The sequence below is a fragment of the Cervus elaphus genome, chromosome 5 (assembly GCF_910594005.1).
Source record: "Cervus elaphus chromosome 5, mCerEla1.1, whole genome shotgun sequence".
NCBI classification, from domain to species: domain Eukaryota; kingdom Metazoa; phylum Chordata; class Mammalia; order Artiodactyla; family Cervidae; genus Cervus; species Cervus elaphus.
The window spans coordinates 101299067-101316572 of NC_057819.1; the positions used below are offsets into that span (position 1 = coordinate 101299067).

Below are 17506 nucleotides of genomic sequence, written 5' to 3' on the forward strand. Positions count from 1 at the left end.
TCCTTAACTACTGTTCTCTGCAACAGTCCTTCCCCCTTCCTCATGCCCCGGTGCTGGTAGAAAACGGAGGCAGAGAACCTTGAAAAACTATCAGGTTGGCCAAAAAGTTTGTTCATGCTTTTCTGTAAGCTGTTACAGAAAAGTTTGAACGAACTTTTTGGAGAATTGGATAGATGGAAGAAAAATTAAAACCTGGCAAGACTGAGGCTGTACAAGATGGTCCTGGAAATACATGGGGAGCAACTGTTTCCAAAGGATGGAGGGACTATAGTACATTAATCACCTTGGGCAACCAAATAAGTACCATTTCCAAGATGAAAGACCTGATGGCTGCTGGAAAGGACTTAACACTGACCTTTCAACAGAGAGAGAGCAGGGAAACAAGCATTGCAGAGATGCACGGACGCCAGCCAGCTCTTCCCTTTCTAAGGAAAACAATGAAAGCTCAAAGGGTTATGGCAGACTCCTAGCCAGTTTCACCCTAAAAAGGGATCGGGATTAAATCCCCCACGACTGTTTCCAACAAAGAGACACCAACCTGTGTCCAGTACACTCCCCCGGCCCATCTCCCTTGGCTTGAGGCATAATGGGGACAACAAGTGGGGTGGCCCGGTGGTTCCATGAGAACCCTGGGAACCTCATTTCAACCAACTTCACTGACCACCTAGGAAGCACGAGGCATCATGATGATGACCACAATGAACAGCTGTTGAGAGCTTGCTCTATCCAAGATGGGGTGCCCGTTATGTGTTTTATCCCATTTAACTCTCACAGAAACCCTATGGGGTGGAAACATCTCCCTGCTTTAAAAATGAGATGACCCAGGCATACAGAGGCAGTTAAGTCCCGTGCCCAAGTCTCAGGACTGATCACTGAGGCCAACGCCACAGGCTATGAGGGTGAAACACAGTGCCCACCCTTCCAGATATGACTGTCACTCGAAGATAAAGACAGAGGCTCCATTCCCTCCTCTTTCCCTGAAATGCAGGACCCCCCCAACCTCCCGCCGAGAAGGAGAAAGTCAGAGTGCTCAGCCCATTCTCCAGAGGGGCTTGGGGCATTGGAAGGCTCCAGGTCGCAGAGTCCAGGGGTCACCCGTCCTGACCCTCCCAGCCATCCCAGACACGTCCAGGCCTTTCAACCAGCATGGTCATTACCACCCCTTATGCTTTTAACCAACGTTAATTCAGAATGGAACTTGAGTTGAGGTGAGATACAGAGAAACACTTCTTGGGAAGGAGTTTTTACTTTGTTCTATTTTAAAAGGTAGATCCCGTATGACAAAACCCACTGAAAAAATAAATAAATAAATAAAGGGAAAAAAAAATAAAAATAAAAGGTAGATCCCCCAAGTCTCCACCAAAAACAAAACAAACCCATGAAAGGTAGAGAGAGCATACAAGCTGATTCCCAAGGGAAAACCCGCTGAATTCAGACAGTTGGGTTAAGTGATTTCTGTCTCCAATCAAAAATCTCCCTATTTCATCTTTCCCTTAATTAACTAGTTAACAGTAAGAATTACCAGGACTTCCCTGGTGGTCCAATGGTTAAGAATCTGCCTGCCAAACAGGGGTCACAGGTTTGACTCCCAGTCCTTGAAGATCCCGCATGCCACAGAGCAACTAAGCCCATGTGCCACAGCTACTGAGCCCACATGCCCCAGAGCCTGTGCTCCACAATAAGAGAAACCACTGCGGCGAGAAGCCCGTGCACCCCAACTACCACGACTCCAGGAGCCCCCGCTCACTGCAACTAGAGAAAGCCTGTGTGCGGCAACCCAGACCCAGAGCAGCCAAATAAATTAATTCTAAGAAATTACCCATGAAGTACGAAATCTTTAAAAGAATAAAAAAGCCTGGAACTAGTTTTCTTTTATTAAGTAGAAGAGGCATGAGCCTGAACATGCAATTAGTAGGACATTGGTGTGGATAAAACAAGCTAATTATCGTTTCTACTGGCTGTGATTTTTTTATTATTCTTACTTCGAGTTTCTGAAGAGAACCCTTTATATCTGCTGACAGATTCCAGTTATTTTTGAACAAGCTATAACTGAGTAACAGTTTTTAAAGACAGAAAGCCCTAAAATACACAGCCCCCATAATGATACACATTTAACTATAAAAGGTGAAAAGACACAATGTTCCTTATTTTTATCCCAACTATGAACAGAGCTATGGTTAGAAATGGGGTGGAAGCAATATACTGGTTTAATTCCAAAGATTTATAAATGTCTCTTGAAAACGTCAGGTATGGGTCAATCATTTTCAGAGACTTGGCGTTCTAGTTAACACACATCCCATCTGACCTGCTGAGTTCTTACTCTATAGACCTAACAGTTCTCAAATATGTAAAACTGATCCAGTGTGGGGTGGACCCAACAGAGACGTACCACCTGGGCCCTCCTTCAAGGAAGGACTCGGTGCCCCAGCTACTGAGAGCGCCTTCACCAGGTGGCCTTTGGCCATCAGCTTCCTTGGGATCGTCTCAAGGGCACAGAGCTGGGCTGCCCAGTGACATGCTCTTCCACATCCAATGACCGATCACGATGGGGGTCAAGAGGCCCTGGCATGTGAATTCAACATGGGCCCACTCTGACAGGCCATTTTGGCGCCAAGGCTTCCTGTGGGCTTGGCTGAGGCTGGCTTTGAGCTCAGCTTCTTCTTCTGCCCATCCTGCCTCCATGGCCTCCCTTCCACAGGGGCTGACCACCCCCACCCCCACCCCCCTGCCGGGAACTCCCTGATATACATCCTGCTTAGTAAACTCCCTCCTGAGGCTGCTCCCAAGAGAATCCAACCTGTGACTCAACACCTCTGTGGATAAGAAAAGATAATCAGTTTTCAAGGTTAAGTGACACAACTTAAGATGCTGGGAAAAAAAAAAAAAAGCCTTCATAATCATCTTGGTGTCTTTCCTCCTCTCTATGACCTATACTCCACAGGCCTTTAAAACTCAACTTAGAGAGAGACTGAGCAGCTCCACCTGGGTTGGTCTTTGCATTATTCCAGTCAGACAAAGGAGCACAACAGAATTCTCAGTGAGGCAAGTGAGAAGGACTTGAGCAGGGTGAGCAGGACTGTGAACTCCCAGAGCTTCAGATGTATTCCTATTCACATCTGAATCTAAGCCCACCTGTGTCCTTCTGTCTCTCTTGTACACAACACACACACACACACACACACACACACACACACACACACACACAAAGATGCTTCGGGCCTCTTTTTCTTCCTTCACAGGGAAAACAGAGGCCTAATTGTACTGATGTCAGGCTACATGTATTAATACATAAGTGATAGAAGGTGCTTTCCAGGTGGCTCAGTGGTAAAGAATCCACCTGCCAATGCAGGAGATACAGGTTCGATCCCTGGGTTGCGAAGATCCCCTGGAGGAGGAAATGGCAATCCACTCCAGTATTCTTGCCTGAAAAAGCCCATGGACAGAGGTACCTGGAGGGCTACAGTCCATGGGGTCGCAAAGAGTCGGACATGACTGAGCACGCACACAAGGACAGAAGGTGAAAAGCAAATATGTTCATCTCATCAATTTATATCCCAGACCACCATCTCAAGCCCAGTCTCTCCACAAGCCACCTGAAACATCTCTCACAATCACAACGACCTACCACGCCCCAGACTCTGTCCATTTCTAGCAAGGAAAAGTACAAGAGCAAGTTTTTAAAATTACTTTTAAAACAAAACACAACAAAAATGGCTACTCTTATGCTTTTTGATTGGATGATGAAAGAAAACAGTCAATAAGTATTCACCTTACTCCCACCCCTAAGACCCACCAAGCTCTGGCTGGGGCTAATAGAACAGATCCTACAGGAGTCAGGAGTGAAGCCAGAAACAGAACATGGGACCTCAAATGATCCTACCTGAAGGAACCCCAGGGTACAGAAACACACTGGGGCCTCCTTCAGCCCACTTACTGGTGGGTACACAACACTTAACACTGAAGCACACTTTTCAAAGCCTGTTTTTTTTAGAAAAATAATAATATTTACAATTTATTTATACATGGGTCTTAACGGTGGCACTCAGGATCTTTGATCTCCATTGTGGCATGTGAGATCTTTAGTTGCAGCATGTGGGATCTAGTTTCCTGACCAGGATTTGAACCCAGGCCTCCTGCATTGGGAGCTCAGAGACTTAGCCATTGGCCCACCAGGGAAGTCTACCTGGTTAATTTTTTAGTACACAACAGAAAAATTTTTTAAAGTTGTGTTTATGGATTTCAAACTAACCAAACTGAGAGAACTCTACCTTTGATGTCAACCCAGTTCCTAAACTATTTTTTAAAAATAGTTAAAAAGAATTGATTGTTTCCTCTAAGATTCCTCTCTCCTGGAGGGACAGGACTGTCAGCCTGCAAAGAGAACACGGTGTTCCTCCCCAAAACGCACGGTAGGACAAGCTACCTTCATGCTCCAGGTCCCTTAACAATCCTGAACCACCTGAAAGGACCGCCCAGACACCCCAGTTCCTTTCCCACGCGGTCTCCCCCGGCCTAAGCACTTGGTTCTAATCAGACCACTTCCTTCCTGCTGCTTTGGTTTTTATTACCCAAGTCCTTCAATCCTTTTCACCACCCCAGATGCTAAAGAACTTCCACTTTGAAAAGCACATTCTCTGCGGCTCCTAAACAGACCGAGCTCAGCGGAAGGTCTTGCTTAATGGAGCTGGCCTCGCACATTCTAGGTGCAGCTGAGGGGTGGGCACGGGTCCCTGGCAGCTTCCTGGACCCCTTCCCTTCTGCAGAGCCCACGCCTACCCCATCTCAGGACTCTCCCCGGATCCTCCAGTCACAGAGAAGCACAGAGATATGATAAACAAACCACACTGGGTGGAGGCCTCTGTGTGGAAAACAGTGAACATGTCAGGCCTGACTGCTTCTCTTAGGAAGAAGGCCTGCTCACAAAACTGCCTGGTGTTTGGGAACCTGGATTTGGGGAGGGTTCCCACTGATTACTGGTAAGCGTGGTCACTAGTTCAAAACCATATAAATAGTCTGGTTTACGCTCAATGCCAGCTTTCCTTCTGGAATCTGGGAACATAGCAATTCCCTAAAAATATATATATAATAATAATAACCCCTGGGCCCTGAGTCTCTCATGAGCTTCCCTGGTTGGCAACACTTTACAGGTGTTGTTATAACTCAACTGCTGTGGGGTGAGGGCCCATCCCGTGAGACTCCACCTGTTGGAAGAGGGCGTGGGAAGCATGTGTCTGGTTTCCCCTTCTGCTTTTTCTTGCTCTGACTTCGCTTTGTGCTCTTTCACTGTAATCGATCACGATAACCATGAGTACAACTAGAATCGATTCTTGTTATTCACAGTAGTTCTGTTCTACACAGTCCCCATCAACATGGAATTCGCAAATATGGAACCACTGTATGTCTACATTTTATGGAGATATAGATCGTACCTTCAAACCTAACAACAAACAGTAGAATCCTGGTGAATTCTATTTTATTCTTCAGTAAAAAAAATGAAACAGATAACCAACAAGGACCTACTGTATAGCACTAAGAACTAAACTCGATACTTTGTAACAACCTATAAGGGAAAAGAATCTGAAAAAGAATATATGTGTTTATGTTTACATGCATACACACGTACATATATCTGAATCATTTTGCTGTACACCTAAAACTAACAACATATTATCAATCAATTATACTTCAGTAAAAAAGAGAAAATGAGGTTCAAAGCTATTAAGTGACTTGCCTGAGGCTGGCCCACCCCAATTAGGAGCCAGAGTTGGGACGAAAACCCCATCCAACTGGCCCCACAGCCAGAGTCTCCTCCTTTGGCCACCTCTGTACGCAAGCAGAAATAAAACGGCAGACCATCACCTGATTTGACCTTGGCTGGGAATGTGCTCATCAGATAACCCAGAATTATCCCCTTTACACATGTCCGTGAATAACTGCAAAAGCAGTACAAGTACTGATTTGAGGGTAGACACAGATTTTCAGCAAGGAGGCAAGTATCTGCTGAGTCCTGCGAGCCCTTTCAACAAAGCACCAAACCCGGAGGTGGCCTTGGAGACCCCGACATGACCTCCAAGGGGAGCTCCGGGTCTCCCCTTCCTGCAAAGGCACCAAGGATGAGGAAGAGCACCATCGCGGGGTCAAGGCGGCAGAAGGCAGCGCCCCCAGCTTGACCTGCCCCTGTATCTGTGACTGCTCTGACCCTCCCCTTGAGAGTCTCTCCGGTCTCTGGTTTTGGCCGGCTCCTCTGTCCTTCACTCTCCACTCCAGCTGCTGGTACTGGCCTGACTGCCTCCCCCCTGGAAGTCAACTAGGGACTCCGGTGCAGCCCAGGGGGACGGAAGCCCGATGAATCGCCTGGGCCAGCTGTCCCGGGGCCTGAAGATAAATGACCTTTCCCCCTGACAACTGTTTCCACAGCTTTTCCTTTGGAAAATCCTTGCCTCTCTTATTAGATGATCTCTCAGCCGGCTACATGGGCCAGGGTAAAGACCAAGACATTGGCCTAGAAAAAAAAAGGATAAAGAAAGCGCTAGACTAAAGGACAAAATAAGTCTTGGGACCCAAAGTAGGTCCAGTCCAGGTCACCAGAGTTGAAGTTCCCAGTGACAAACATCAGGCACGGGTCTGAGAATCTTTTTAACAGAGCCAGCAAATTCCAAGAATCTGGGTTCCTCATGTAGCCAAAGGTTTAATCAATCACACCAATATAATGAAGACTCTGTATAATGAAGCGTGATTAAAAAAAAAAAAAACAACCTTGAACAATGAGGCTTGAGGAATTCTCTCTCTCTCTCCCCTCACCCCCACTAGCCCCGTTATTATAAACTAGCTCCTGCTTAGGACTTCCCTTGTGGCTCAGTGGTAAAGAATCTGCCTTGCAATGCAGGAGATGAAGGTCTGATCCCTGGGCTGGTAAGATCCTCTGGAGAAGGAAATGGCAACCCACTCCAGTATTCTTGCCTGACAAATCCCATGGACAGAGGAGCCTAGCAGGCTACAGTCCATAGGGTCACAAAAGAGTCAGACACGACATAGCAACTAAACAATAATAATAAAACCCCTTCTGAGAGATTAACAATGAATGTTTTGATAAAGAACTACTTTTATATTCACCAAGTACTTAATACCATAAGTCAATGTGTTAGTCGCTCAGTTGTGTCCGACTCTTTGTGACCCCATGGAGTGGAGCCCGCCAGGCTCCTCTGTCTATGGGATTCTCCAGGTAAGAATACTGGAGTGGGCCGCCATTCCCTTCTGCAGGAGATCTTCCTGACTCAGGGATTGAACCTGGGTCTCCTGCTTTGTGGGCAGATTCTTTATCATCTGAGCCACCAGGGAAGCCCTAAGTACATGGAAAATAATCACCTCCCATCCATATCTCTAAATGTCTTATCTCTGAGCAAATCCGTCTATAAACAGACTGACTGACAGAACTTCGAAGTATCGCTCCAATCACAGAAGCCCCAGAAAACAACTTTCACAGACTGTATTTAAAAACATGTTTAACCAGAGCTTCCACAACACTAGCTGTTTGAGGAAAACGATTTCTATAGATACTAAGACCTTGTCCAAAATATAAGAGCGAGACTCTGAGCTCAGGACAGAAGAGCCAGCACACATGGCTGTCCCCTTCCTTCCCAAGGGCACAATGAAATGCCAGTAAAAATATTTTTTGAGAGAGTCAATCCATGGTGGCCCTGAAAACACGAAGAAATGCTGTCAGTGAATAAGTCATTTGAAAGGCTTTCTTTAAAAAAAAAAAAAAGAAGAAGATAGTTGGGACTGTATTGACAAATAAACCAAAACCGGGGCGGGGGGGGGTGGTGGGCAACAATTTGAAATACATGATCAGAGCTACAGATAGGAGCTCTTTCTTCCTGATAGAACCCTGGAGAAGCTCCAAGCTTGCCATCAATAGCTATTAGGAGCCAAAGAAAGGCCTACAGAGAAGAGGCCGGGAGGCAGGGACGGGGCATCTGAGGGGAGGGGTGTCTAGGGAACAGCTGAGCCGGGCGGTCCTCCACCCTGTTCGGTGGAGCCTGGAGTCTGCAGCACTGCCTCCCAGCTGGAGCCCCCAGGACCACTCTCTCTAGAGAAGAGAGGTTGCCTGGGGAGCCCACAGGGTTGGGGTTCAGGCTAGGAATGAGTTGAACAGGAGCCTCTAGGATAGACAGAAGTGAAAAGAAAAAGACACATAAAAGAATGTCACCCTGAGGTTAAAGTTTTCCTTCCCTTAGTGATGTGGGGGTAAGGGCTGCAGCCAAGGGTCCTGGGAAGGTGCCTGCTGGCACACCTGCCTGCCCACACAGAGGACACTCAAGAAAGGTTTGGGGGTAAACAAACCTACCAAAACTAAGATCATGGCATCTGGTCCCATCGCTTCATAGCAAATACAAGGGGAAAAAGCAGTGACAGATTTTACCTTGTTAGGGTCCAAAATCACTGAGGACAGTGACTGCAGCCACAAAATTAAAAGACATATGCTCCTTGGAAGGAAAGCTACGACAAACCTAGACATTGTATTAAAAAGCAGAGACATCACTTTGCTTATGCAAGGTTCACATAATCAAAGCTATGGTCTTTCCAGTAGTCAGGTATGGCTGTGAGAGCTGGACCATAAAGAAGGCTGAGCACAAAAGAAATGATGCTTTTGAACTGTGGTGTTGGAGAAGACTCTTGAGAGTCCCTTGGACTGTAAAGAGATCCAACCAGTCAATCCTAAAGGACAGCAACCCTGAATATGCATTGGAAGGACTGATGCTGAAACTGAAGCTCCAATACTTTGGCCACCTGACGTGAAGACCTGACTCACTGGAAAAGATCCTGATGGTTGGAAAGACTGAAGGCAAAAGAAGGGGGCAGCAGGGGATGAGATGGTCAGATAGCATCACTGACTTACAGGAAATGAATTTGAGCAAACTTAGGGAGACAGTGAAGGACAGAGGAGCCTGGTGTGCTGCAGCCCATAGGGTCATAACGAGTCACACACAACTTAGCAACTGAACAACAATAGCAAAATGTACCAAAATACCAACCAAGCCTATGTCAGTTTCCTATACTCATCAACATGGTCCTTGACTAATGGACCTGCCTTAACAAAGTCCAAGCCTGAGGGCTTCAACAACAGACGTTTATTTTCTCACAATCCTAGAGGCTAGAAGTAGGAGATCAAGGTGTCAGCAGAATAGGTTTCTGAGGAGGCCTCTCTCCTTGACCTGCAGACTGTCTTCTCCCTGTGTCCTCACGTGGTCTTCCATCTATGTCCTAATTTCCTCTACTTATAAGGACACCAATTATATAGGATCAGGGCCCAACCTAATGACCTCATTTTAATTCAATCACCTCTTTAAACACCCTATTTCCATGATACAAATGAACTTATTTACAAAACAGAGACAGACTCACAGACTTAGACAACAAACTTATGGTTGTGGTGGGGGGAGGATGGGATGAAGGGATAGTTAGGGAGTTTGGGATGGTCATGTACACACAGCTATATTTAAAATGGATAACCAACAAGGACCTACTGTATGGCACTGGGAACTCTGCTCAATGTCATCTGGCAGCCTGGATGGGAGGGGAGCTTGGGGGAGGATGGATACGTGTATATGCACAGCTGAATCCCTTTGCTATCCACCTGAAACTATCACACCGTTGTTAACCAGCTATACGCCAATATTAAATAAAAAGCTAGAAAAAGAATGAAAGCAAGACCCTAATTCCAAATACAATCAGATTCTGAGTTTCTGGGAGTTAGGACTTTCAACCTGTAAATGTTGAGAAGACATAATTCAGCCTATAACAGCATTAAGACGGAGATGAACAAACCAAAACGCACCTGGAGGACACAGAAAGTGCAAAAAGCAGAAGGAAGATGCAGAGTTCTGACTGGTACCATTCAAAGGTTTAAAGGACTTTTACAATCTTAAAAACATACAATCATGAGCGTTAAAACTTACAGCCGAGTAATAGAAAAGAGAGTAGAAATAGAAATCAGTAAAAACATGTTGGTTAATCTAAATAAAGTACAGTAGAAAATAAAAGAGGACTTCGGTTTAAAACATGAAAGAGGAGGTGTCTGAAGGAAAGTTTAAGAATTCTAATCTGGATTTATTCAGAGAGGTATATTTGCTTCAGACTTTGTTAGAAAAACGTAAACTGAAGCCTACACGCTAAAAATGTACGAGAGGCTGTGGCCCAAGGTGGGTGGCCTCTCTGAGTATCTCATTCCTGGGTGGGGGTAGGGGAAATTCGTTTTCCCATAAAACGGTCATTTCTCAGCTCCTGGCTTTGCATGCAGAGCCTCTCTCAGCCCCTCACAATGCCAGGGACTACCGCCCCGCTCTCACGTCTGTGTGGATACTAAAGCACTAGTCCCTGGCGTGTATATCCGCTGTTATCTCTGAGGACCACGGGGCTTCCCCTGCACTCACTGCTGTCGGGTACCACTTTCCTTTCTGACACCTGGAGAAACTCTTTCTTGGGCTCAAGTTCAGTTGAGAAGTATAAATCAGTTTTTAAAGATGTCTCATCGAACATTTCCACGTGTTTCGGGAAGGCAGTGAGAGGCTCCCCCATCAGCTCAGTCTACCATTTTTGACAACCTGTACCGTTCCATGTGGCTCATCAGTAAAGAATCCGCCTGACAACGCAGGAGACTCGGGTTCGATCCCTGGGTCGGGAAGATCCCCTGGAGAAGCAAATGGCAACCCACTCCAGTAATCTTGCCTGGAGAATCCTATGGACAGAGGAGCCTGGCAGGCTACAGTCCATGGGGCTGCAAAACAGTCAGACACACCTAGCAACTAAACAACAACAATTGCGAATAAAACGTTAATCACAGAAACACTACTCTGATTTCCGACTACCCCTGCTCACCGTTCTAACATTTCCCTGGGCCTCCCTGGACTCTGGGATCAGCAGGCTTTTGCCCTCGTTTCTCACCCATGTTACCCTCCTTTCCATGAAAGGGCTTTTTGCATATGCCGTTCCTGCTGTTGGCAATGGTCTTCCCTGTATTTTTTATTATTACTTTTTTTTAACAATAGAAGGTACAATTCACAAAGAAGATAGACATCGTAAACCATTAGACACCTTAACAACAAAGAAACAAAGATACATAAAACAAAAACCGTAAGAAATATACGGGAAAAGGAAAAAATACATAGTCACAGTGAGACAGAAGCGGTCTTCCCTATAAATCTCAGCACAGGTATCATCTCCTCAGGGGCAGGCTTTCTCAGTCCTAAGCCGTGTTAATCTTCTCTGCTCTGTCTTCTCATGGCGCCCTGGGACGGCACTGCCATGGCCTACAGCTGGGCGTCTGTACAGTTGTCTGTCTAACCTCTGCCTCCCGCTCCAGAGCAGAAGCTCCCTGAGGGCAGAAGCCGAGTCTCCCCACACCTGATGGGCGTTGCAGGTTCTAGCACGGAGCTGGTGCTGAATGGATGGAGGATGTACTAAGGAAGGAAAAGAATAGGTCTGTGCTTCGGGAAAGATCTTACCAGGTTTAATGAGGCCTTTTCTTGTTAGGTTAATAAAAATTTTATTTGATAAACTTTTATGAAATAGAAAATAAATGATTTCATAGACACAGGCAGATTATGGAGCTAGTCAGTAGAACAAGCACACGCAACATACGAATGTGCTGCTTCTGCATGGCCAGAGAGCTTAACGACGCCTCCAGGGGGTGTCAGAGGGAAGCACCGATGACCAAAGGCAATGGTGACAGAGTGGAATTCTTCCCAAAGATGAAAAGATGGCAGGGGATGCGGGAAGGGAGTGACCTCAGAAACGCCTCTCCATCCTCTGAGTTTCAGAGCCTGAGGAACTCACAAATCTCTTTATGAATGAGATGGTAATTCATTGATATGTACATGAAATCTTTTATCATTTTGTCTAGGTCTTCTTTCAAAGCACACCCTGGTCTCCTCAACCCCAGTATTGAGGCTGCCAACAGACACAAGTCACCTTCCTTGTGACCGTGGTTTCTTCCAGAAGGCAAGGAAGTGCTCATAGGTTGACAGAGAAACAATGAAAGGGCTGGCTGAATTTGGCATATTTTAACATCAAAATGAACCTGGCACACGCCGGCAGAGGTTGGTGACACAGCCTGTTCTTGGTGCTGTTCCCTCTCTCGGAACCAGGCCTCTGGGGTTCTTCTGGGCACTGACTTCAAAGCTTGGCCAACGGCCAAACCAGGTATCAGAAATACCCGCTTTAGTCAAGTCAGTCCTGTTCATTTTCTTGTTTTAGTGTTCCTTTCAAAAGGCCCTGTCCTCTTGAACACGAATTTTAATTTGAGCATGAACTTTAAAGGACTTTTCTGTAAGACTTTTTCACAGCTTCACCTTGTAACAGCATCTGGGGAATCAGCCCAACACGAGCCCTCTTCCCCCGGGTCGTCCAAGCAGTTCACTGGGACCTGGTCCCTCGTGGGGGTCTCCCTGGTGACCTCAGGCCTCCGCCCCTCTCTCTCCTGCATCCCCTCACCTTCACCAGCTGCCAATGCCCACACCCACCAGACATCCAGGTCTCCCATTACCCGGCTTGTCACTGAACTGCCAGTCCCCTTCCTCATTAGGCTGGGTCCCTGGCAAGTGAACAGGGTATAATTACTGGTGTGGGTCAGGCCCTTTTGAACTCTATGAGGAGACTGGAATCTTAATTCCTGCAGTGATGACGATTCCGCCCTTCAGCTTTGTGGTTACGTTCTCAGTACCGTGTATTTTCTTAGTTAAGGGTCGGATACCCGACTCCAGCCTGGCCTGGCTGGCCATGATCTTAGCCTATTATTTCGCTCATTCAGTGAAAACCAAAAGAACAATTCAGTAGGCCCATAAACCATGGAGAGATATTTACAACCAAAAGTGGTAACCTTCTCCAGGGTCCCAGATGCCTCGTGACACACGTGGGTCACAGTAAAACCCCAGATGGGGCTGCAACCCTGTGCAACACCTCGACTGCAGAATGGCCTTGACTGTGATGAAAGGAACGAAGGCTGACCACGGTCCTAGCAGGGGTATCACCTTTTACCCTCACGGCGCCTCTCCATCCCTCTGAAAGAGAACGGCTGACTCTGCCCTATTTCTGAGGAGTGAGCGTGCACATTGGAAAACCACCAGCATAGCTGCAAGCTCAGTGGGAGGCCACCGCAGAGAAAAACCCAGCTTGTTTTGGCAACTCGTGGGAAAATACCTCATGTTTGTCCATGTACACATGTATGTACCCGGGCCTGGGACGGAGATGAGGACTGTGGAGGTGCGGAGGAAGAGGTGAGAGGGGTGCGGGTAAAGCACTACGATGGGAAGACAGTCTGTCTGACTAGGACAGCAGACGTGTAACATGTAACCATGTGAACGGTCTGCGCACATGTAGGCTTTACATCTGCCATGTGAGCAAACAAAGAGAAGAGTACAGTACAAGACACATTCTCTCAACATATTCAACGAGGGCTTGTGCTCAGCTGCATCTGACTTTGCGACCCGATGGACTGTAGCCTGCCAGGCTTCTCTGTCCATGGGATTCTCTAGGCAAGAGTACTGGAGTGGGTTGCCATTTTCTTCTCTAGGAGATCTTCCCAACCCAGAGATGGAACCTGTATCTCCTGCATTGCTAGGCAGATTCTTTACCACTGAGCCACCTGGGAACCCCATTCAACAACAGCACTGGTTCCCAAACCTGGCAGCCCGCTGAAACCATCTGTGGAGCTTTACAAAGCACTCCTGCTTGGGCCTTGCCCTAGAGATTCTGCCTTAACTGGCATCAAGTACTGCGTTGGGCAGACAGCGGCCCCCTAAAGACATCTAGGTCCCCAAACCTGAGAATATGTTAGGTTACACGGCAAGTGGGCATCGAGGTTGCAGAGGGATTAAGATTGACTTTAACTAGGAAACCCTTCTGGATTATCTGGATGGGCCCAGTGTCATCACAAAGGCCCTTAAAAGAGGAAGAGAGGGGCAGGAGTTAGAGGTCAGAGTGATGCAATGTGAGAAGAACTCAGTCCACATTGCTGGCTTTGAAGATGGAGAAGGGGGCCACAAGCCAAGGAATGCAGACAGCCTCCAGACACTGGATAAGGCAGGGAAACGAATTCTCCCCTAGAGCCTCCAGGAAAGAGTACAGCCCAGCCAACACCTCCTCTAGGGAGACCATGGCAGACTTATGATCTCCAGAACCATAACATAAGGAGTTTTCATTGCTTAAAGCCACGGAGTCTGCAGTGATGTGTTATAGCAACAATAGAAAACCAACTCGGGTATGGCCTGGGCTTTGAAGATTTAGAAGGTTCACAGATGATTCTAATATGCAGCAAGGCATGACAACTACTGAACAGGAGGAAAGACAAGGTAAGGACATGCCTGGTGGGTTTCCCTGATGGCTCAGTGGTTAAGAATCTGCCTGCTGATTCAGGAAGCCACGACAGTGAGAAGCCCATGCACTGCTACTATAGAGGAGCCCTTGGCTGTCACAATTAGACAAAAAGCCCACATAGCAACACAGACCCAGCACAGCCAAAAATAAATAAATAAAATAAAATAAAATAAAATACACGGCAATTTCATCTGTGAAGCCAGCAAGTCAACCTCACCAAGGTACGCACCATCCAGCTTGACCATGGACCTTGGTCACTGGACATGGCTAATCCGAGCACATCACAGGATGGACATGCTTTATCAGCGTGTGGCCAGTGTTCTTTCTGACCCAGTGAACAAGCTAAACTTCCCTGGGATAAAGAACAGTTATACCTATGATAGGCAGACTTTCTATAGTGCCAATTTGCTTACAAATACTATCTTTCAGGGAAGGAACTGGCCCGTAATTGAGTTAAATGCAAATACATGAATTAGTACGTTCATGTCAGCACAAATAGCAAATGACTGAACTGTCCTCCCCTCTGTGCTTAAACCATTAAGAACCTCTATTAGGCTAGTAGGATGAGGGCTTTTGTGGTGACTCAGACAGTAAAGAATCTGCCTGCAATGCAGGAGTCCCAGGTTCTATCCCTGGGGAATATCCCCTGAAGAAGGGAATGGCTAACCACTCCAGTATGTCTGCCTGGAGAATTTCATGGACAGAGGAGACTGGCGGGCTAGAGTCCATGGGGTCGAAAAGAGTTGGACATGACTGAGCGACTAACACGAGGATGGTAACGCTAGAGGACTTCTCCATTTGCTTTGCTGACCTATTTATTTATGACAGATGGCAGACAGATGGAATTAACTTATTTGTTCATTTATAATAGATAAATGGAATAGTAATATAGCAACAAATGAACTCACTGCTTAGAGAGATGAAGAAAAGTGGAGCTTGTATGGTCTGACAGGTGCAGCCCCCATTTGGAGCGAGCAACCACTGACTCCCAGGGCTCCATACAGGGTAACCTTTCTTGAAAGCCATTCCACCATGAACCTCCATGACACTATGATCACAAGCTAGCACCTTAGAACCTTTTGCTTTTCCTCCTTACTTTGTCTTCTTAGAGAGGAAGCTGGAGAGAAATTTCATTTCTGTTGCTGACAAGTGAGGTGATATAACAGGGCACCTCGGCCACTCTGGGCTTCGTCTCTGACAAGCAATCAGAGATAATGTCGCCTTCACGATGCTGTGTGCTGATTAAATGAAATGACGCAGATTAAAGGGCTTAGCGCCCAGCAGAGGCCTTTGATCAACACCAGCCTCACTGAAACTCAACTATTCTTATGCTTTTACCCATCGCCTCTACACTGAAGCTTCTCACTTCTCTTCCCTGTGGTCCTGTCCTCTTGCGGTACCTTATCCGCCACTGTCCACTGGATGCTGTGACTCAGATTTCTCACCGGCATCTCTCACTGAATGTGTCCACACTGGACTTAGGACGTCCGCTCCAAACTAGTGACTTCCCCCTTCCCCACTCCCCTGACCAAGACTACTCAGTAAAAGTGCCATCAGTCCCCTGCCTCTGCTCCCTTTTCCCCACATAATCCTACCGCTGCACCTTCCATTCCAGCCCCTGTACCCTCAGCCACACACTTTAAGCACCAGAGCCTGCCAGGTAGGCTCCAAACTTAATGCTCCATCTCTCCCAAGCCACCTTGCTTGTAGGTTTGAAAACTGATCTTTCTCTAGCCAGGTTCATCACACCGAGCCCTGAAATAAAAAGGCTTCAAGTACGACTTTTCTGTCCCCTAGCCTGATATGTATGATGGAAGAGGAGCCAACTCTCTGGGTGTGCAGAGGACATGTCCCTGTAGCCTCCATTTGCCCTGTCCCTGCATCCTTGAAAAGCATTGAGCCACCTCACCCCGTGGCCACATGAGGAGGGCCCAGGGGATAACTCGATCACAGAACAAAGCACTTTTCAAAGCAGCTTCAAAAACTGGAGATTTTTTATTAAGTTTCTTAACCTAGTGTTTAGTAACTACAATCTAAATCGGCCGCAGACCACCCTCAATTGCATTAAACTATAATAATCCATAGACTTTAAACTACTTTAGGTGTCCTGTAGTATGAGTCATTTAACAAACAGTCAAGCCTTCAGCACGAGTACCCAGTGGCAAATCTGATCAATGTCAGACACATTCTTACCGTTTTGCTCATCCAGCTCGTTCCCAATTTCCTGCCCCATTTGTTTCTGGCGACTTATGATCGAGGAAAGGGCATCGAGGCCTGCATCCTGTTCTGAAAGAAAAAGTAAGGCAGTTAACTCACTAAAAACCTAAGGAAAACAATTTAGGTCCAGAAACAGACCCAGGCATGGAACAGAATTCAATACATGATCAAAGTAATATTTGAAATCAGTAAGAAAAAAAGAGTTAATAGTACTGGAACAAAATAAAGAAAAAAGTTATATACCTACACCTCAGATCTTAAACGAAAATGATTTCCAGATGAATTAAATTTTAAATATTGTAAATGAGTAAGATTTGACTACACAAATGTTTACACTTTCGGATAATAAAGAGCATGTAGAAATCAATAAAACAAGCTTCCTTTTTTTTTTTTTTAATGGGCAAAGGATATAGACAGGAAATACACAGAAGAATAAAAAAGAAAAAGACATAAAAGTTCCAATATCACTACTAATTTTTTAAAGATATCAAAGAATAATGAAGCTTTTTTCTGACTTTCCAGACTTGTAAGCATTAAGAAGACTGCTAACACCCCGGGTTAAGCAAAGTATGAAGAAGCTCCTAAGTACTAAGTCATGGGGGGATAGTTAATACATCTTTCTAGAGAGTGAACTGTGCTAATTTCTATATCTACCAATTCTGTGTCTAGGAATGTATGCAAGAAAACATCTGGATGGTATGCAATGATGAATTGGGTTGGCCGAAAAGTTAATTCTGGTTTTTCTACAAGGTGGCACAGAAGAACCCAGGTGAACTTCTTTGCCAACCCAATATACACAAGGCCATTCCTTGAAATACTGCTTCCCCTGCTGCTTTTCAACTTAATGCTTCTTAGCTCCAAGTTCACCCTCATTTTGATGGCTGTGCGAAAACGGGTCTGGGTCCTTTAAATAATT

The 17506-nt window shown here is 46.2% G+C and overlaps 1 protein-coding gene across 3 annotated transcripts in view; it reads right to left on the minus strand.

Moving 5' to 3' along the window:
- Positions 1-17506, minus strand: part of STX8 (syntaxin 8) — a 198811-nt gene that overhangs the window by 127350 nt on the left and 53955 nt on the right. For all 3 annotated transcript variants that reach the window (XM_043903827.1, XM_043903826.1, XM_043903829.1), the window contains one exon: positions 16567-16659. In XM_043903827.1, the coding sequence (XP_043759762.1) occupies positions 16567-16659 (93 nt within the window). The remainder of the gene's footprint in view (positions 1-16566; positions 16660-17506) is intronic.